The 22,506-nt window shown below is 43.7% G+C and overlaps 1 protein-coding gene across 1 annotated transcript in view; it reads right to left on the bottom strand.

The window, feature by feature from the left end:
- The window catches only part of Hn (phenylalanine hydroxylase), an 85,060-nt gene extending 65,803 nt beyond the window's left edge, over positions 1-19,257 (bottom strand). The window contains exon 1 of the mRNA XM_089560616.1: positions 18,838-19,257. Coding sequence (XP_089416742.1) covers positions 18,838-18,876 — 39 coding nt within the window. The 5' untranslated portion in view covers positions 18,877-19,257. The remainder of the gene's footprint in view (positions 1-18,837) is intronic.
- Positions 19,258-22,506: the final 3,249 nt, after the last annotated feature.

The raw sequence follows: 22,506 nt of genomic DNA, 5'->3' as shown, positions 1-22,506 counted from the left end.
GTGCGCGTTGGCCTTTATGCAGCGTTGTCTCCAGTACTTCCTTGTTCAGAACTGGCCGAACTACCTCATTATCTACCACCTCTTTCCTTTCCGTCGGTGCGTGTCGATCGCGTCAGCTGGTTCAGTCAGCGAGCAGTTATCGACGCCTGTAATTGGCGACCACGGCAGCCCCGCCGATGCCGTTGCTTTAGGCACTATGTGCGCCGCATGCCATCTATTGACCGCCGTCACGGACTTCTATCCTGGCTTTCTTGACAGAACAAAGGCGTCAGCACACACACGTAGAAATCAATCCATGTTTACTTATAGGTCACCCTCTAACATGCTGCTAGTGCTCGCCAGAAAATGGCTGAGAAGGGGGAAAGGGAGAAGGCGCCACGAAGAATTTCTTCTCATAAACATCGCGCATTTTTCCTCGGATGGCTTTAGCTAAAGGTTCTTTCTCACTCGAAGCCGTTTACAGTTCGACAGAAATCCAGAGGGATGAAAAAGAGGCGAGTCCGGCGGCCACCGGTCTTTGCCGAAGAATTTCTGATGCAAGCCTCCGGCAGTGTTGACGTGCAGAGAAAATAGATCGGGCACGGCTGGGCGTTTGCCAGGCCTTGGCTACACGCGCCCGCAGAAATACCTTAAGCCGGTGCTGATGCAAGTCTAGGGCACTCTTTCGATATACTGCGGTTACGTTTTCGGGTTACGCTTTCAAGAGGATCACAGCCAAGGAACAGACGCCACACAGGGAATAATATACGTAGACGAGGCTGTCTAACAAGTAAATTTTCTTTAAACAGACAGGCAGATATAAAGTGGGCAAGGGGAAGAGGAGCTCATCTTTATTTGAAGTAGACATTTCAAAGAGTAAAATTACGAAAAAAAGATGAAAAGCACGCACTTCAAAGGATGAAATTACAAAGGGACACACCCGGAGAGATTAGAGAGCTGTAAAAGGCTTGAAAAACAAACACTCCTCGATTATGTACTCACTAGTTCTGAAAAAAGTTATAGAATACCACGTTTGTCTGGCTTCGGCGCTTTGGGTTCAGTAACATTATTGGATGAATGATGGTGCATATTTCATGAGAACTCAGACTGTGTTCAGGGTGTGCAATTGGTTGAAGCATGTCAGTGCTCACTAAGCAGAACCCTCTATTATTTCTGTATGCGCAAATGTTCTGACAATTCATAATTTTCGTAGTATCTAAGAATGGTCTCCTCGGTGTGCAAAGCGGTTAGTCTCACTTAACGGATTGTTCAGCCTTTCAAGTGTTGATGGTTACAGGTTCCAAACGAAGATGTTAGTTACAATTTTAGCAGCGAGGAAAATTGCCAGCAAGCAACGACAAAGTCGAAGTGGTTGTAGAGTTCCAGCCCTCTTCAAGCATACAAAGAAAGTCAGAATCAACCGAGGAAGCTAAGCAAAAATTTTTCTCCTGGCTTCCTTTTTTATTGAATTTACTGACAATTATATTTTGTACGATATTGGAGAACTACAGTTAGTCTTCAAGGCGGTTTTTGTTTTAATTTCAATGCAAAAATTGAATGGACGCGACATACTTTAGTTGCTGGAAAAATCTGATAAATTGTGCTGGTGAAAAAAGTAGGTGCTCTAAAATCGCTTGGAAGTGCCAACAGATGGCAAAGGCCAAGAGATTGCTCAGATTTCAAACTTTAAAATCAATAATAACATATTTGATTCTAAAATCGTCTCCGGCACAGTGCCATAATGACATTAATATTTTCCAAGCGTTTCTTCAATAGCCACTCTGGATAAATATGAAAATCTAAAGGCTGCGTCAACATTAAATAATTTTAAGCGTTCTAAGATTTAGTGAAAGGTAGAAATTTTTTGCTCATATCTTGTAGGAACGAAAAGTCATAAAGTCAAGCCTATTTTTTGAAATGATTTGAATAAGAGCTGCCAATACCTTAATTCAATTTGTTTCAACGGTTTAATCAACTTTTTACTTTGTGTTGTAGTTCATTACACCTAACTGATTATTGTTACCTTTGAGCTCTTTGCACACAGATGCAACTGAGGTATTTTTCACTTTAATATTTCCTAAAATGCATATGGGAGTGTATTACATTATGGGTTAGTTTACTGACCAGAGCATTTGGTACGTTTCCTGATTTCAATAGCCTAGCCCCGCACGGCGCCTCAAAAGCTTTCAGCACATCCCATAACGTACAAAATATGAGATCTTATGCCGATTAATAATTATGTACGCGTGAACTAACTCAAGGTAACGGTATGAGTGCTACCCTCATGCGTCCAAGAAGAAACGACGCATGCGCGGTGCAATCCTCTTCACATTGGCCTCTACTAGTAAGGTCAATAGTTATGTTCAGTATACTGCATTATAATCCGATCACATCTCTTTGGGAACGCGAACTGCGCACGCCTTCCAAGTGAAATATTACGAAAAAATTAATTTTCGCTACGCCTAGGAATATCCTGCAATTAAAAAAAATTCGTCTGGAACAATTTCAGTGCAGTCGTAAAAATCAGATTCAGGCACATTCGCTGAAAATAATTCCTTAAAAAATGTTCAAAGGCTGTGTCTCAATAATCCAGTGGTTCTTATTTTTGAAATTCGCGTCAAAATACAGAAAGCAGTTTTCACCGTTAATTTAATGACTTCTTATGAGATATTGCATGGTATCAATCAGTGCTAGCAAGTCGTTTCACCCAGCGACGTCGAGACATTTAGTCGCCGAAGTGCCTAGAACGTAATAATAGCTGAAAAAAGGATTATAAGATTCGAGGACTCTTAAAATGACAGTATTTTGTGATTATGGGAATGCGTCGTCATCGCGGCCCAAATTAATTCAGCTGCGGCTCAAGAAATGAATCAATGTTTAAAAAAAAGTCATGTTCGCAGCTTCTTTATATGGCAGTATCGTTCCACAAAATTGTGTGTTTTGTTTTACCTTTTTCTGATACAGGATAGTAATCACTTATCTTCTGCGTCCATTCAAAGCTAGGAGCACAAGAGCATAAGTTTAGGTTGATAACAATGGTAGTTAATTATACTTCGTGACATTGTTTCGAGCTGAAGCTATTGACGATAATAAATTAACCGACGTCCAAGCATGCTCGTTGCTCGTTGAGTGCTGCTTTTCCAGAGGAAAAAAAACGAATACGGGTATTGCTACAAGCCGCGCCTAGATTATTCCATATATTCAATATTTTATCCCGCCTTACGAGTATGAGCATCAGAATGCCTTGTTTGAGGAGAGAACAGGCTTTGAACGAAACTTCGGCTCGTCTTTGATGGGGCCGCTTTCAGCTGAGCAATGATTAAAGGCGGACAGTGTGAAGTAGCAACATCGCCGCTGGCAGCAATTTTTTTTCGTCGTCGCCTCAGAGGATTTCCATAACTTTCTACTAATGGTCTTATGAGCGCACCTAACTACAGGCATTCTTTTAGTTGCCCCCACGGTGCTAACCTTCAACAGTGTGCGGCCTTCTCTGATGACTTTTATTGGTACTTCTTTTTCACATGCCCTCATTCACGTTCAGAACCTGAGCCTGAGGCGTTATCTTCTTCTCACAAGACCCCAGTATATGTTGCGCTGAGGGCAAAAGGTAACGGTTTTTATGAGCGCGAGGCAAACATTTACAAAAGGACAGCTCTCGTTATTGAGGAACCGAGCAGTACTTCTTCTTTTTCGTCTCTATTATCTTCTCGTGATTAACTTTCGAAACATCATCACCACCATGACGATGACTTCGGAACGACGAAGTGTTCTCGCGTATCTGTCCAGTTAACCCGGACTTTTGACAGCTGCGGCCCCTTATCCGCACAGACTTCTTAATCTCGTCCGCTCATTTAGCTTTCTGTCCCCTCTGCAATGCGTGCCTTATGTTTGAATCCAATTCCTTACCCTTAATTATTATTGGTTATCTTTCCTTCCGCTTACATGCCCAGTCCTTGGCAAAGACTTCTTCATTTTGTCTAGGATATCATTACCCGCGTTAGCCCCCTCACCCACTCCGCCCGCTCCCGATCTCCTAACGTTAAACCTATTATTTTTCTTTCCATAGCTTTGAGCTTTGTAATCAATCTTTGCTCGTCTCCACGTTTCTGCTCTTTAAGTGAGTACCTTTAACATGCAGGTGTTATACACTTATTTTTGCAGAAATTTCGACAAACTGCCATTCATGATTTGCGAGTGCCTGGATAATAAGCTGTGCTTCATTCTTATGCTTCTAGTTATTATTATTCTAGTTAGTTATTTCTAGTTGTCCGGATCTGCGGTCACTATCTGCATGAAGTAGGGGTAATTTTTTACCACTTAAACCACCCAACTAGGTATTGTAAACCTCTGTTTTCTGCCGAGACTGCTGAACATTTCTACTGTTTTCTGCGTGTTAGATATTAAAGTTCTTTTGGTTTGCCTGTCTAAATCTTTGATCGATCCTAGCAGCCCATCCCCTGACTTATCTGGCAAGACATGTCATCAGCTAATCGCAGATGACTAAGAATTAATTCAATAACTCTTGTCCTCACCTGCTCTCAATGAGTGAGAGGTGATTAACAGCGGAGTGATCGTATCTCCCTGCTTGACAGCATTCCTTAATTGGATTATATTACTTTCTTTGCGGATGACTGTGGTACCGGCGCGACCATTGTAGATATCTTAGAGTATTTTTATATATGGCTCTGCTACAACCTTCTCGCGTTAGCCGAGACTTGAACTCAGTGAAGTTCTCGCTCGCAATCCGTGAAGAATATATGTAGTGTTTGGTTATAATCTGCGCACTTCTATTTCACCTGAATAATAATGCGAATGTTGTCGATTGTCGAGTAGCCTTAACGAAAGCCTGCGTGGTCCTTTCATTCAGTGAAATCTAAAGTTGTCCTGGCTTTAGTGGCGGCTGTCTTTGTGAATACTTTGTAAGCATGGCCAGTACGGTGCTAAGTCTGCAGTTTCAGAATTTCTTGACGCCCCTTTAAAATGGATTAAGACAATTTTAGTTGGAGCGAACGAAATAGCGCAACTAAAATAAATTACCAGGGAAAAGAAAGACACGTGTAAGCACAACTGGCGGCTTAATCGAAAAAAGAAACAATTAAATATCTAACTACCATGGGAGAAGCTCATGTCGTTTTCAAAAAAAAAATAATAAAAAATTTTAAATGTCTATCTAGTTCCAAAAGTCCTATCTCGCGCTTAGTCAAGGCCACGAAGGATGTTATGAGCTTGCTGCTCTTGTTCCGAGCGGTTCTTCTTCTCTCTTGTCCTGTCCTTTTTGCGCAGCTATTCTTCATTATTCGTTCTTTTTTTGTTCCCATAATGTCGCACCAACAAGCCCTCACTGCACTCTTATAGATTACACCAAGGATGACATGAGGTTGTCCCCAGGTGGTGAGATATGTAACTGTTTTATTTTTTCGATTACAAAACCAGTTGTAAGTTCAGTGCTTGTGCTTGTCTTCACTTTCCCCGGTCGTTCGTTTCAGTTGCGCTGTTTCGGTCCTTAGAGGTGCAATACCGACTCGCACACTATGCTATTTTGCTTACATTTTTAGCGTTCTTCCAGAACTCAGGTTCGGTCGAGGTCAGTGCAGTTTCAAACACCCGTAACTACCGGGTGTTTTTTCTTTACCTGTTCACAGTTCACTATATTAAACCCTGCGAGAGATACGTCACTGCGGTCTGTGTAACTACCGGGTGTTTTTGTTTACCTGTTTACAGTTAACTATTTTAAACCCTGCGAGAGATACGTCACTGCGGTCTGTGCGGGTGGATTGTACAGCAAGCGGACTTTATGTGCGTGATAAAGGTGAGGGACGAAAAGATTAATTAACTAAAATTAACCAATCAACGTTTTTACTTTTGATTTCAAGGGCCAACATATCAAGAAATTGAAGGCTGTCTACTTACGAGTTGAAGGTTAGTCCAGTTTTTAAATTTTCTTTATCGGCAATCCAGTTCGAAATATTTAACTTGAAAAAGAGGCATTTTTTTGCTCCTGAAGTTCGCTTCCCTCAATGCAGGTTTTTGAAATTGCGTAGCTCGCATTTCAAATACAACAAATACGGAAGCCGTTCGTCGATTTGATGCAGTAGAGGCAGTTACCGCGATTTCCTCGACAATAATACGTGCACCCCACCGTAAGTAATATTCATTTAGGTTTTATATTTTCAAAAATGCATTTACCCTGGCGCTATGGCTCAACAGATTTTGGCTATTTCTATGAGTTGTTTGCACTGGAGGGTTTGCTGTGCCCGCAGGCTTTTAGAAAGCGCATGTATTTTGGCAACATGCGGACAATATTTGTTGTGCCACAGCTCCGATTGTAATTGCGTTTTCGCAATCCTAAGAGCTTTTATGCTTATTACTTACGGTGGGCTCCACGCCTCCCCATAAATGAGGAGACAAATAAACAGTATTAGTTAAAAAGTTAACTATTTAATATTAGTTACACTGCCGAAGTGTTAGTACATCTTCGCTGTGTTGTGGCACGGTGCACCATCATCTTAACATTGTTATGCCGAGGAAAGCGCTCTTATTACTCAAAAAGCCTGTTTGTAAAAATTGCAGAACATCTTAGGCGAAACAGCCGTTATATCAACTCGGCTACGTCTCTATTTCTACGCCACTAAAAGTCAACTAACGCTGGATCATTTGCGTTGCAAAGTAGTAACAGTCCTGCAATTTAAATGTTCCTTCCTAGTAACTTTCAGACCACACCGTTCTGCTCTCCCGCCTCGGGCAACAATGTGTCGAGATGAAGCTCAGACACCATTATGCCGTCCATTTTTTGCCTTTACAATCTTCAGCAAAGGCCACTAAGGAGGTTACTGTTGAAACCAGGTGGTACTTTGGAAATGTTTGGTTTGATTTGATTTATGGGGTTTAATGTCTCAATGAAACTTCGGTTGGGCCTAGTGGGTACATGTTACAGCGACACACACGGCGCCTGCGTGTGTCTCTGTGTCTCTTCATTGTTGATCGTCTTGTGTTTGCGCAACATTCACCTTAACAGTTAATGTCACAAAGCGACTCAGGCTATAAGAGATTGGTAATGAGTCTACATAGTAATCAAAGGTAACCATTTTTTTACAAAGGATTTTTGACGCCTCATGACGTGTCACCTGTTTATCTGTGGCGCAAGTGTACTTTGGTTTGTTGTTTGCTTGCTTTTTATTGCACGTCTGGGTTGATAGTGGGGCCCTTTATGCTATCTGTGCACTGCGTGCCTTTCGCACCTACGCCGTTTATCTGTGTGCGTACATTGCGTTCCTTCACAATAAAATTTAGTTGCGATGCAGCGCTTGTTTTGTCCCCCTTACAGTGCCTTTAGTCCCTCCGCGTTGTATTTTCTGAAAAAATAACCATTTAATTGCAGAATTTAAACCTGCGTTACCCGAAGGTTTTTAAGTTGAATCTTTGGCGAGGACGTGAGAAATAAGTTAGTTTCCTTCAGGAAAAAATGCCCTTGCAGAGCAAGCACTTTTAGCACCTTTATAAATCTAATCCCACTTAACAAACAAAACGTAAGCTATGAACGAAAATGTATGAAAAATGGTTTAAAGAGTGGACAAGAATGTATAATCCTCGCAAGAGCCTTGGCGATAACACTGACAAAATATATTGATGAAAAATATCCTCCTCCTGCTGTCTGATCATATCAGAAGATTTCTGAGTACCCACTGCCGTCGCTATTTCACGAAAAGAAAAAGAAGACATGCACGAATTAAGTAATGATCAATTGATATGCGCTTTTAACCATGGTGTTAGACACTATGTGACACTATTTGATTTTGAAAAAGAAATAATTAGTGCGATGTATATTGAACGTGTTCGAGAAAATGTGCCAGTCTATACGATCATTGCTTCCAGCTTCTCCTGTCCGAGAATGAGACAAAACCGTGTCACCATTTTCTAAAGTGCCCAAATTATCAACATACTCCACTCCTTGTACATGAGTCCGTTTGTATCCGCTGTGCACCCTGGCCAATCCCCCGCCGTTGGTATGTGCCATTAAGCCTGTAGACATCATCATCAGCTTCAGAATCTTGCGACACGATCCAGGAATCTGCAGGCGATGCGTTTACTTTAAGCGAATCAGCTGTATTTTTTTTTTCTCTTGTCGCATGATAGAACAAATGCGGGACGGCAGATTGCGAGAAAGGAGAAAGCTGGACACCTGTTTCCCTCAGTAAAGAATTGATGGCTTGACCAGAAACCTTACTCATTCTACACCTCATTGCACTTCTGTTTATCGTGTAATTTTGCCTTTTATTGCTCTGTTTTGTTTGCACTTTTGGGTTTCGGTTAAACACTTGACTCTTTGGCACACTGAGTTGCAAATCATTAGACATTAATAAATCTGTATAAAGCGTACAGTACACGTGACCTCAGTGACTATATAAGAAATTTTGAGGATTCACGCTACCGGCATTCCTACTCTTGACTGTCCCAGTTGCGCTAATTATAGTTGTATTCAGCAGAACCGCTATGAGAATAAAACCGAAATGTCTGCAAGCACTCGTCGGTACAAGTGGCCAGATATATAGGGCGGAAGGGTAACGCTTTCTGAGATGCTACTCTCCTTTCGCAACACTTTCATCAAACCGCTGTATAGCACTTGCATGTCCCATTTGTCGTTATAACATGTCACTCCGTATAAAGGGGATATATTGCATGAACATCACCTGCTGATAGGACAAAAAGTGACGCAAGCGGAATGACGTAAAGCTCGCAGCAGAGGAGGCACCGAGACCACAAGCTATTGGATTACGCGGTCGTCTTCAGTGCAAGATAACACTCGGCTTGTGTCGCGTCATCAGTAGCCGTCGCGTCGGCGTGGTCAAAGCTATCCCATTCGTCTCATTTTTGACACCAAAGGAGGAGATAAATCTGCGTCGCTGATGGTCGCGTAGGTTTTTCTTTAGCTTCCTTTGAAACCTGGAGTGCAGAAAAGGCGGCTAGGAGCAGCGTCCGCGTTTTCACGTCCTTTGTGCGGAAGCTTTACGCATCTATTGCTCTTTACTACGGACCCGCTCTCCGTACTCTCCGTACTATCTCATTTCGACCGCCGATTGCCTCCGCATCAGCTAGTTTCGTCTCTCTGCCTTGTTTGTTTGGTCTTGATTTTGCTTCTATTCGGGTTTGAAGCGCTGAACGCCAACCAACTTACTGCTTGACTTCGTGAATGATGGATAACACAGGAAACTCAGGCTGGCGCGTTCTATCATGGATGAAAGAAGGCTAAAAGGATGGCGTCCTGAAGTAGGCTGATCGCTAAAAGGGCAAACATGGGGCAGAAGGAGAGGAAGCGAAAGAAAAGAAAGAAAGAAGAGAACTTTTTTTCTTGTGGCAGGAGATCAAAGAACAGCATGCTTCACAGGACAAAGTAGGGTGAACGAAGAAAAAGTAAAAAGAAAACCATGCATGCTTTGCTACCGAGGACAGCACGATGCCAGGAAATATCTCTAACGACGTGCTGCCACACTGATATGTTTTGCTAAAAATACAAGTGTTTCAATTGTACCCCGATATTTCTCGGGAATTTTAAGGCAAAAGCCTTTAATTGTTCATACTGTCGTCCGTTAACAAAGCGTCTCACACGCGTTTAACTCGGGAACTAAAAGAGATAGAAGAAAACCATTGGTTGCTTCAGATAGAGCAGAAAAAAAAGAACCTAGTTTTCAAGTTTGTTGACTGTTGATTAATTAGTTAATTAATTATAGGCAAAAATGTCGAAATAGCGCGGAAGACGATGGATTCACGCATAGAGTTTCTTACTATTACCTAGAGGGAAAGCTGGCAGCTCGTCTATGGGAGTTTGCATGAAGGCCCCTCGAAGCCACTTCAGCCACCATGGGCGCTCAAAGCATCATGGGGCGGTGAGCTACCGACTGCAGAACTTCAACTTTTGGCCAAAAAATAATGCAAAAATAAACGCTATTCGATAATCAAGTATGTGCTAACGTTCAATATCCTGCCTGTAAATTGCAACAAACGAGCAGAAAAGCATTTAAGTGCAAAGTTCGCCCAAAATAAGGGACGGCTAGCTCTCCTATTGGCAAAGTAATGAACACTAAAAAACCTAATATTTCGTAATTAACAGGCGCACTTTTAAAAGTAAATATGTTTTCAAAAAAAAAATGTTGTTGCTTAAACATTATAAGAGGTTTTTAATGGCATTTCAGAAAAGTGAAACCTTTTATTGGCGTCGTGTGTCTATGTGTTTTCACTACTATGGGTTTTGCACACTGCGTTCGAGCGAAAGTCGTCTGCGCACACACGAACAGCGTTTTCGAAATGAAACCTCTTAGTAGTGCCACTCCGTGCTCCCGAAAAATTACGACTGTGCCGCAACAAGTAGCTCACCGCCCCATGATGCTTTGAACGTCCATGGTGGCTGAAGTGCAGCGGCGCCAGCTTTCCCTCTAGGTAATAGTAAGAAACTCTATGGAGTCACGGGAATGGTGTGACGCCACATCCACCGGAAGTCGCCACGACATAGTGAAAGTTGTCACAGAATGGTCGGAAACACGTTGGATTTGTGTCAAAATAGATGGAAAAATGTGTAGTTCAGCGTAATTAACCCTTAAGGTTGCCGAAAGCTGTATAATTTGGGTATCGATATAGCCACGGGAACGGCGTGACGTCACATCCACCGGAAGTCGTCACGGCGTAGTGTCCTCGGCTTTCGCCTCTAATAATTTAGTTGCCAAATTGCCCTCACAAGCTTTTTTTGTTTTTCAATCTGTAAGTCTAAAAGACCCTTTCGGGTGTTATATTGGGGCCGAATTAAATAACTACGAAGGCAGAAATGTAATGCAGAGTTTCACAGATGCTAACTAAATATTACAACACATGCAGAAAGCGGGCATGCAATAGCACTTAACGCGCGACTAGAGTTGATATCAGTGTTTGTAAAAGACTAATTTGTTAACGCATAGTTTAAAATTTTGGCTTCAAGTGAGTCAGCTTACAGATGGTTCCAACAGCAGATTGCTGAAAAAATCGGGATATGACTCAGGAGGCAACCACGAACGAACGAAGGTTTCAATTTCAACGTTGCTATCACCGGTAAAAAATACAATTTTTTCGCTCGACATGCAACGCGTTGCACAGGACGGACTGCAGTAAGCCTGTAAAATTATAATAACGAAGATGTAGGGTTAAAGTTTTGAAAGAGGACTCACTTTAAGCCAAAATATTGAACTAGGCGTTAACAAATTAGCCTTTTACAAACACTGATATCAATTATAGTCGCGCGTTAAGTGCTATTACATCGACGCTTTCTGCATGTGTTGTGATATTTAGTTAGCATCAGGGAAACTCTCAAAAGAGTGGAGAATCGTGTGAGTTGGAACGAATTCATACTTTCACGTAGACGGAGTGACAACACAAGTGCACTTGTGTTGTCGTCTACTCCGTCTACGTCCTTGTCCTTTTGGTGCCACAGCAGAGAAAGAGTCAAATTCTTTATTACATTTTTGCCTTCGTAGTTACTTTACTTCGGCCCCCAATATAACACCCGAAAGGGTCCCTTAGACTTGCAGATTGAAAAACTGCAAGTTCCCGAGCAATATCGTGGTGTAATTCAAACACTTGTATTTTTAGCAAAGCATATCAGCGCGGCAGCACGACGTCAGAGACATTGCCTGGCATTGTGCTGGCGTCGGTAGCAAAGCATACTTGATTTTCTTTTACTTTTTGTTTGTTCGCTGTACTTTGTCCCGGAAACATGCTGTTCTGTGATCTCCTGCCTCAAGAAAAAAAGTTTCTAGGCGACCTTGCTTGTCTCTTTCTTTTACGCTTTTTCTGCCCCATGTTTACCCTTTTAAGTGATGAGCCCACTTCAGGACACCCTCCTTTTAGCCTTCCTTCATCTATGATAGCTGGAGACCACGCCAACCTTAGTTTAATATGAGGCCTTGCTCTAAAAAGTTCTGATGAAAGAATAGTGCGCGAAGTTTCTAAAGGCAGCCACTCTGTGTGCTTTAAGCATCCGAGTATGCTAGCGAGGTACTATCGGAGATAAAAGGAAATGAGCCGCCTCCACGTTCCCAGCTATATTATAGTGCATGAGTACACCACGTGACCACGCACTCCTGATGTCGAGACAGGTGCTTTTGCCGGTATCGACATTTTCTCGACATCGACGGGGGTCATTTTTTCGGTCTTCGATAGCATAAATAATGCGGATTTTAAATCCGACAGTTACGGAAGGCCTTCAGTTCAACTAAGTCAGCTGAAGCCGAATGTCCGACCACGCCAATAATTCTGATATTATTAGATGTAAGAATATGTAAATGATTCACAGGCGCAAGGTGCAAAGGAAATTTTCTTAAAAACTGCAAGGTGTTCATCAGTCTCAGTACCGGCATAAACTATGCATAAAAGGAGGAAAAGTAACTCGACGACCGATGCGGATTTATTTATTTTTTTAGATGTTTGTCAGCGGAGTAACAGTCTGCTCTACATCACAGACTAAGCATGGTGGAATGTGCTCGTCACGCTCAAAATGTTTTTACTCCAGTGCTAAACTGTCCTACCATAATTGTTTAAGTCACTCTCGTGGTGCATTTATTTATGACCGGTAATAAGTTTCAGTATCTCACATGGGCAGACACCTATTTTTGTTATCTGTATTATATTTTGGTTCAGTTTTTGGAGTCTAAGGTCCCAAAGCGACTCAGGCTATGAGAGACGCCGTAGGGACGGCTCCGGAAATTTCGACGCCCTGGGGTTCTTTAACGTGCACCGGCATAGCACAGTACACGGACATCTAGCGTTTCGCCTCCATCGAAATTCGACCGCCACGGCTGAGATTGAACCCACTGAACAACCGCGGAGGCCTGGATTACAGTATTGTCTCAGAACATAAAAAAGCAGGCTCTACAAAAAACGAAGCAGGCTGGATGCATGAGCGCAGTCTAGCGGTGAGTGGTAATGAAATTCGTCAATCCAAGCATGGCCAATTGCGGCATAGTCCAAGGTGAAATTAGGGCCGATGTCAAGTGGTCGCGTCAGGCAGAAAGAACGACAATTCCGCCTCAAGCGACTGTAGATCGAGGAAGTGATTACAGGGCATGGAAAGCAGTCTTAGCTTGCTTTCTTTTTCCTTTAATTTTCTTTATATGTGCCGTCAAAGTCATTTCTTTCTGTTCCGTGAAGAATGAGGTATTTTATTCGTGCACTACGCACTTACACTTACGATTAACAGGCATAAACTAACGCTTGTATAAACCAATGTCCCAAGTATGTGAACAGCTGACAGTAATATTAGTTGTGCAACAAATTCCTCCTTCCTGGCCTTCTGAGAGCGGCCACCTTGATGGCCTCACTCCACTGGATATATTCTCAAGGGCACTCATTTCCTCACCCAACCGAGCAACATTTTCGTCGATTGCGAAAATGCGTCCGCCCAATGCGGCTTGGAGGGGACATGATAATGTGTTCGCTCAGCGACTCTTCAATAGGAAGCTCCATGAGTGCCTTCTGTGCGCCATTCGAAATTGAGGCGCCACGTGTTCGTGGAGCTTACTGCTTAAGGAAGTGCTCAGTGCACACGTGGAGCTTCATGTTCGTGGAGCTTACTGTTTAAGGGGAGACTGAAGAAACTCAATGCTAGTTTTGCGCTGAGTGAAACTCGAGTGAGACTCCGAGAGCAGTGAAAGAGAAACCACAGGAAGCCGTACAAGCACTGCGCAGACAAAAGCGGCAGGGGAGGATCAAGTAACTAATGTGGTGGAAATATTGCGCTAGGAGAACTGGTGTCTCGTTTTACGCACGGTCCTGCGTTTTCGGGTTTTTGCTTGTTCAAGATTTCGTGCGGATAATATTGGGAGGTAAAGCCTGCTGCGGTAGCAGCAGCAGCATGTCATAGAAGATATTCAAAAACAGCTGTCCCTGCCGTAGCAAGCTCTTCCGCGCTATGGCAAAGAGTTTATACCACTTTGTTTCGGCCATCAACAGCACAACAGCGAGGTATGACAACTGCCAACGAAATTGCGCGCTGTCTTATCTTAGAGCGTGCTGTAGTTGCTGCGCCGGAACAAACCCACTAGAATTTCACTGACCTTGCTCGTGCAAGGCCAACATCTCTGGCCGCGAGGCTCGAGCTGAGCCTTCGCCATAGTTTCCGAGATTTGCGAAGATGGCTAGGCCGATTTTAGAGAGAGAGGAGGAGTGGCCGGCGCCGTCTTACTCAGTGTGAACTGTGCCAGCTTCCTTAGAAAGGAAAGGGAGGAGCCCTTGACAGCCAGCGATTATCTCGCAAGTTCAAGGGTATCCAGTTTCCTCCGTGTGATAAGCTTCTGCGGGGAATGTCTGGCGCCACGCTGACTAGACGGTGCCACGTGATGGCTGACAGCGGCACAGTTTGTCGTGAAAAGCTTGTCGCTCCGAGATTTCAACAATCGGCGTCCCTAACAGTGCAAGTTATATCTTGATGTGAGTCTACGAGGGCAACAACCCTTTCACAAGCTGAAGGGTTTCCGCAGAGTTCGACACTGTACATGCACTTGACGTCGCGTGAGACCAATTAGAACAATTATTGCGAGAGAGCTTGAGAAGTATGGTTGCTAAAGGTGAAACTCCTAATGGTGTAGATTTCCATATCAAATTGAATATATTGAGCTCATTTTCAAAGAACGCCTGGCTTCGCTCTGGTGGAAGTATACTTTCAGCTACTCGGGTATATTTTCTATGAAAGAAATAATGCAAGTACATACACACGAATAAGACACCACATTTCATTAGGGCTAACTGTTAGCTAAGCTCAGGAACTGTCTACTGGCTTATGAGGACCGCAGTCAACCAGGCTGTCAGTGATCTCAGATGTTTCAAGGTCTTGTGTTCCCGTGGTGTCTATGTCGGGTCTGCGCCTTCAGTTTTTCGTTCTTTTTAGAGAAATCGTGGGTGTGTTGTATTCACGAGCAGTTTCATTCACACAAAGCAGAACTTCTAAAACGCGTTTCTTTATATCTGCATTAACGTATACATGACTCAGCATGTACTCCCATTTAATATTTCGCAGAGAAATATTAAACGGGAGTATATGCTGAGTCATGTACAGGACGCTGCAATAAGGCGCTTAAGCCGCGAACATTTTAATCTTCCGGCTACTTCAAAGAATAGAAAAAGAAAGTTTATGGATTAAAAAGCAGTTACAAAACTCAGTTAATTCTACGTTTTATGCGGCACTAAGCTAGTTACCGATTGAAGCTTTGGACCTTTTTCCCGCATTTAAAATAACCTTTTTTTATCTTTTTCTTGTAATGGTTGAAGAGTCAACTTTCCTTGGTTCCCGGCTTGTGTGACTGACTCTAAAAATTAAAATTATTCAATTAAAAAGGACTAATATACGACACAATATTTCAAAGCGACAAATACATGAGCAGCCGAATCATCCCTTTAAGTATTTGAGCAAATGCTACAAGATGTCTTGCACTGATCTATATTTTTAGCCGCCGAAATTCAGTGGTTATGGCGCTCGGCTGCTGACCCAAAAGAATCGGATTCGATCCAGGCCGAGGTGGTAGTATTTCGATGTAGGCGGAATGATAGAGGCCTCTGTACTGCACAATGCCAGTGGAGGTTAATGATCTTGAGGTAGCCGAAATTGTCCGTAGCCCTCCACTAACACGTCCAAAGCAGCCCAGTTTAAACGGCCCAATATTGCAAATTGATGGCTTCACTCTGGGCCTTTGTTGTACCGGCTTTTGCAAATGCGTTGCCAGTATTGGGCCCATTACGTGTGCTGCTAGCGTGAGTCATTCTGGGACGTTAAACGCCATAAATTATAAACTACTGATATATATTTATTGGAAGACAGAGAGCGATCTTCGATGAAAAAACGCCACAACGAAAACACCTCTGTGTATGAAGCTTGCTGAAAGGAGAAAGCAGTAGAGTGCGCAACAATCAAAAGTCGCAAACATCCGGGCTCACATGGCTTCCCTGACAGACAGAAATCCTGAGCAATCGCATTTACAACGCAAATTGTTTCTCAACGCTGTTTTTTATATCATAATATTCCACTAGAGAGAGAGATACAGAGAGGGGGAAAGGCAGGGATGTTAACCAGAAAGGTTTCCGGTTGGCTAACTTGCACAGGGGAAGGGAATGAGGGGATTAAAAAGGGAAGATAGAAGGAACGAGAAACACAATCACAATCTGTCAATCAAGGCAGTCTCTCGTACAAAACAAAACAGTGCCTTGTAAGCCTTGATTGTAGTCGACTGTTGTGGCCACAACAGTGGCAGGCTTCAATTTTTTATAAGTGACTTGTTCGCTTTTGTCCAAACTCTTCCCCTATAGTTTTATAAGGCAGCCTTCACTATACGATGGGAGCGCTGGACCAACCTGAATGATTTCGCTACTCTTGGAGAGAAAAGTCTACTTCCTTCAATGTTTCGATAACACTACCTGAAATATTTGACAGTTGCCACAAAATTAAAGTTGATGTCCATGAGTCCTGGACTTGTAGAATTGATGTCGAAGAATCCCAAACTTGTATTAAACCAAGGCCCTTCTTATGACATGTACAGGAGCAGCACAGCTCAAACGCCCAAAGAAACAGCGTTAACACTTATAGAATAAGTTCTTTATAAACCGTAATCTTTAAAGTAAGGAAGTTTATTTGAAGTAGAAGCCTCTTGAAATTCATTAATCCTTGTAGTCAGATTTAACTAAAGGTTCAACTGAGGCTCATATCGCAGAACCTTTGTTCTTTTGGATTAAAACACTAAAATTGCAAGTGTCAACGTGCAGAGTGTTTGAGCGCACGCGTTTAACACCATAGCTTCAATAAGTCCAAGTTAAACTACGAGATGCACCTATAAAGCAATTCATCTGTTGTCATTCTGTGCGGCATTGTATCCTGACTAAACGGGCTCTGAGGCGAAATAAAGTGTTATCTAAATCGATATATGGCTGTATTCTATTGAACAAGGTTTTACTTTGAAAGCGGAGCTTTTATAAAATGGAGAAAGATTGAGGAGCAATGTACTGCACTGAACCGGGAGGGATGCGAGAGCAATTTCCTCTACCTTGTCGTGCCTTTGGCTCTCCTTGTGCAGCACGGAACAAGAACTGCAACACTAAAACCACTAATTTAACTTGTAACTTCGCTACACCGCTATCATGAGTGGAATCTAATCGGACTCGCATGTAACTAAATACCCCCTACTAATTTGGTATAGCAGCGGTGTTTCATTAGAACTGTTGTTTCATTATAGCCGGTATTTGAATAAAGCCGTTGTTTCATTACATCCGGTGCGTCATTATAGTTCTTGTTTAATTATACCCATTGATTCATTATAGCCGGTGTTTCGTTCTAGCCTGGGTTTCAGCTGGCGGCAGATGGTGGTTTCACACTTACGCTGATGGCGGAGTTTTCGCCATCTTAGTCTTCCTAATGCCCTCGCATTAAAAATAAATACACGCGCCGCCATTGTCAGCTGCTTTCGCAAGTTAGCTGCGATGCTTGAAAACAGCTGGTGCTGGTAAAGTAGTTCCTTTCATTATTGACGTCTCGAGTTTGAACAAAGAGGGAGAAAAATAAAATCTGATTTTTGATGGAATAAATTTCCCGCTAGATGCCAGAAAACAGCGGCGTAGCGGCGGAAACAGCACAATAAGTTTTAATTACAACTTGCAAAATAATCGATGGAGTAGTCCTTTGTACTATTTAAGCTTTTCAGCAGAGCTGTCATGCGGGCACTCCGAACATTTAGCGTTGTGCCCCGTTCGTTTTTGTCCGCCGAGCTTTGTTCAGCTGCCACACTCTTTCAGCCTTACCACATATTTGACATTAATATAAAAGTGCAGCTCTCTTGAAATTCTTACGCAATCTCCCTGAAGCAGTCTTGTCATGGAGCTCCTAATCTAATCCCAATAATTGGTGTTTCGAGAAAGTGAAAATGAATAAAATCAAAGTTTTTAGGATGCCTAGTAACATGATATATCGTTGATTATTTTTTGACAGATTTTTTTTTGTAATGGGCTTTATGCTGTTCTTTTATCTATACCTGTGTGTTAAGCTTACGTAAGACTTAATATAGTGTGTTCAGACTGTTATTCGAGCTTTACTTTCGTTTTGAATCAGGAAACTTGTACGGTTTTTATTTGTACAACCCGAACCACTCTTCAATAGGTATTAGCAGCAAACTTTCCGCAGCATTCAAGGAATCTTCAGCTGCACTTCTTGGCTAGATAAGCATAAAGTTTTTTTCGGGTAAAGAGGCTAAAATGCGCAAGATATGAGAAAAAAGAAATGACTCATTTATTGTTGTGTTAGAGGAACAGCGTACCCAAAGTTCAACGTTTATCAGATAATGGTTGATAATTTTTGCACTTTCTATAAGTTTGCAGAAGCGACAGACTTTTCCGCAATTATTTGAGGTAGGCCTTACTAGGCGCCTTATAAGAGAATCAGTGGCAAGAAGGCATTTCCGCAGCAAACCAATTTTGCAGAATCTACGAGGCGCTTCAAGAAACATATTGTGTGAGGCCACAAAAGCGATCAGGTTTAAGTGAAAATTATCTGAAGGTCTCTGTCTAAGAGTTCATGTTCCGCACGTCCGCTTAAGGGTGAAAGAGCTAGCTACGGGTTGGACAGCTGAGCTCTGTCCTTTAGAATTTCACGGTACCTCTGTATCGTTTAACTTATGCGGCACAAAACATCACCCCTTCATTGCGATACACCGTTGGTAGGTCGTTGACGGCCGCAAGAAGTGATGCATGCTAAAATCATAGTTCTGGTGAAGAATTGCAAATGTAGATTACTTTCCGACATCCACTCTTCAAGTCCTTTTAAAGCATACGCGTAAGTCTAAACCGGCAAACGCCAGCACTTCCTACCTCTCCAGCTGTTTCCCCGCCGCGACTGAGTGCATCCATGTAGGCTCGACTGCTTCTGCGCCGGTTTTGCTCGTACAAAGTCTTGAGACCGCCGGTCGTCTTCCTTCCGCACCGGTTCAAGCTCAAGCCCGACAAATCTGGTCCGGCAAGCAGAGTAGGCAGGGAAGGCTGTGTCTTCTGCAGTCAACAGAGTCGCAGCTCTCAGCTGGCCGGAGGAGCAATTAGGCAGAATGGACTTCGGCGCGTGGGGGCCTGTTTATGCCCCGTCGTCTTGTGATCTGACCACTCTGGCGCCGCCCAATCGCGGTCCGGGACCCCCGGTAATCGTGGCGACCTTGTTAACTGGCGTCTATCTCGGCCTCGGGCAGACGCCGCCGGGCTCGTCGGGGCTGTCGCAGCCGTCTGGTGTTACCGCCGCGGGGCAAGGGCTTTTTCCTGCGCCATAGGATAACGAGCGCTTATTGCCCTATTGCTACCACTAAGAATCCTCGAAGAGGAGGTGGAGGCTATCTATTTTGTTGTCACTCCCTGGGGAACCAGCGTGGACACATGTGAGAAGATTAGTGGAAGACGCATCGTCATAGTACGAACGATGCGTCTTTAGAAAGCTGGAGGAGTACTGTGTTACGTTCAGGGGCGTAGCGCGGTGCTAGAATATATGGCGCATGCAACAATCTTTTCGCTCTTAATTATCATGCAGCGTTATCCTGTCGATGCCTTGGTGTCCCTATTGCAAAGGAACTTCGAACTGCAGTAATTGTAGTGAGAAATGAAGTTTTAGTAAAACATATAAGATAAGCATATAAATATTCGTGTCTTAAATATTCGTGTCTTAACACATAAAAGAAAGTGCTCGGCTGCTGACGCGAAAGACGCGGGACGCGGGTTCGATCCCGGCCTCCGAGGTCAAATTTCGTTGGAAGCGGAATTCTAGAGGCCCATGTACTGTGCGATTTCGGTGCACGTTAAAGAATCCCAGGTGGTAGAAATTTTCGGAGCCCTTAACTACGGCTTCCCTTCTAGCCCTTCGCTTTCGGACGCTAAATCCTCATAAACCATGAACCGTTCAGGAAGTTTAACAGAGTACACTGTGGGGCCAGTTGGTCATACATAATCTGAACGAAAAAACGTAGCGTTGAAACAGGACACAGAAAGATGAGGACAGGTGAGCGGTGGCTATTCCTCCCCTTTTCGTTTCTTACTTCTTTTACCGGATTTTTCTAGATTATCACAGTTTTGCTATTCTTTCAAGTTTGAGCATGCGTGTCTTTGCTCGAGAAGGGATGTGTGTTTCGTTGATCGATTTCATTCAGTTGTAAGTTGTAGCCCCGTCCAGTCCTCATCTCTCTGGGTTCTGTTTCAACGCTACGTTTTTTCGTTCAGACCATTCAGGAAGAACAAACAGTGGCCTTGGACATTTCACCTTTCGTATCGCAGCCGCTAAGAGAATAAAGTTTTTCTCTCCTTGAGACAAAACAGGAACCGTAACTGCCGTGAATTCCGTCGCCTTACTTTAACTGTCAGTGTTTCTCGTAGTAAGCTCCCTGTATATTGCTTCAAAGATTTGCTTTTCAGCGAAAACATCCATCAGAATTCCTTGCGCTGATGAAAGAAGAATAAATGGAAAGTCCTCACACAGCAGTTCTGGTAGAATAGTTTTCGTCACTGTCGAAATGCGTCCAGAACTCCGGATACACTGATACAAGAATTTAGTAAGCAAATTCGAATTTCAAAGTTAACAGGCAGGGCTTCATTATGTTCCGGTTAACCCTACCTCTAACGTCACCTGTCAGACTGTCCGTGCCTAAACACTGGCCGCCATGTCGCAGGCCTGCAAAGCCGAGCGTCGACTCTACCCCCCACCCCATCCCTCCCTCGACAATTACCATCAGACACTTTGGAGGCGACTCCAAACATGCACTTTACCCTCCCCTTATATACGCTCGCGCTATCACCAAGTCCACACAAACCCCTCTGCCTCCACCCCAAAGCCACTCTAGACGCTATCCTTTTACTCTGCCCGGCGGACCCTCCCCCGTGGGGCCTGGAGCACCTTACCACTTGGGAGACTTGGGAGACCCTACTGCGCTCCGAGGACCCGGCCAAGCAAGCCATCGCCGTAGGCCGGGCTGCCAGCGTCGTGAGCCTCCGGGACATGAACGTTTGAGTGCAGTGGGGCCGTGCGGGGGCCCAAGGACCTACGTGCACCAAACTCCCCAGTTTCAAATAAAGTTTTCGCCACCAACACCCCCAGCTGTAGGCCCCGACATAGGCATAGTGCCTGGGGGTATACCTTCTGTATTTCCGCATTTTAATAAACACGCTCGAGTGCCGCCTCCACCGCTGTGTACATGGGCTTCCACGCATTTAGTACTTGTAGTTCGCAGCAGAGAGAGAGAGAGAGAGAGAGGCTCTTTAATGAAGAGCAGAAAATTTAGCCGGCGTTTAAAAATCGCTGGCATGATACTCTGCGTAGGGAGGGGAATTTGGCAGATAAAGCCAGAAGGAGAGCAGTGTGGAAGAGGTAAAAAAGAAGATAAAATGCGGCCATGAAATGGGCACTAAGGATGCAATGGCGAGTACTGATGTAATCTATGGAATGATGGAGTGCATAGTCCGTCAAATGGGCTGACGAAGTTAACTGCATGAAGAATGCATGAAGGTAACGTGCAAGTGATTTTAAAGCTTATCGAGGTGTCCAATGTCTTTCAAATATGTAAATAGAAAGTTCATTGCAAGTCTCTGTTGCCTAAGTCAGGCTAAGGGACCTAAAACTTTGTCCATTGTTAGGGGCCCTGAGCAGAGCTTCTGCATGCAATGTTCATAGTACGCACGCTCGTTAGCATACGCAGGGCACTCAAGCAAGATATGTTCCACAGTTTCTATCGAGGCACAGTTGTCACAGTGCGGACTGTTCATTTGTCTAAAACGGTATCGTAAGCCGTTTGTATATGCAGCATTCAGACGAAGTCGATGATTAAGTGTTTCCAGATGTCGAGGAATTCTGGGTGAGAGTCTTGATCTAAGATGCGGGTCGATTGAGTGAAGAAATTGGTACTGATGTGTCGGCAAACTCCAAAGCCGATACGTTTCTTCGGAAGCAAAACTTTTAGCCATTTGGGACGCATCAGATTTCGTGAAAAAAGTTGGAATGTATCTGTAATTAATGCGTGATGTAGAACGTGCTGAAATTGGTCTTTACTACGCTCAATCTTTCAAATCGGTTCCCTTTCGGTGACACAAACTTGTCGCGAGACATTTCGTTGCTTTTCATATAAACTACGCTCAATTGATATGCACCGCTCGTTCACGTTTGCATTCATTTGCATCTTTCCAAGCCCTTGTGGAACACTGCGTCCGCTTCCATTACGGTGCACTACTCTGAACTGTTCTCGTTGTTTAACTTCGGCGTCGCAGCGGTGAGCATTGTGTTTCTATGTAGTGCACTAAATTATCCGTGCGCTCTTTAAAGAGTTAGGTTGGCGCGTTCTGCGGGCAGGGGCCTTCACTAAAATCCCGTCAGAAGCTTGGGCATAGCACTGCAGCCTAGGGCCTTAGCGAACGCAAAAAAAAATTACGGGCTTTCATCAACATCGTGATCGCATGTGCTGTCTGTGTTGACATCCAGCGTACTGGAAAACTTCATGCCATGCGTGCTAGCTCTCTCCA

Source organism: Amblyomma mixtum, chromosome 9 (genome assembly GCF_055824585.1).
Source record: "Amblyomma mixtum isolate Tamu chromosome 9, ASM5582458v1, whole genome shotgun sequence".
NCBI classification, from domain to species: domain Eukaryota; kingdom Metazoa; phylum Arthropoda; class Arachnida; order Ixodida; family Ixodidae; genus Amblyomma; species Amblyomma mixtum.
The sequence above is the reverse complement of the archived record's forward strand: the minus strand, read 5'-3'. Positions and strand labels throughout refer to the sequence as shown.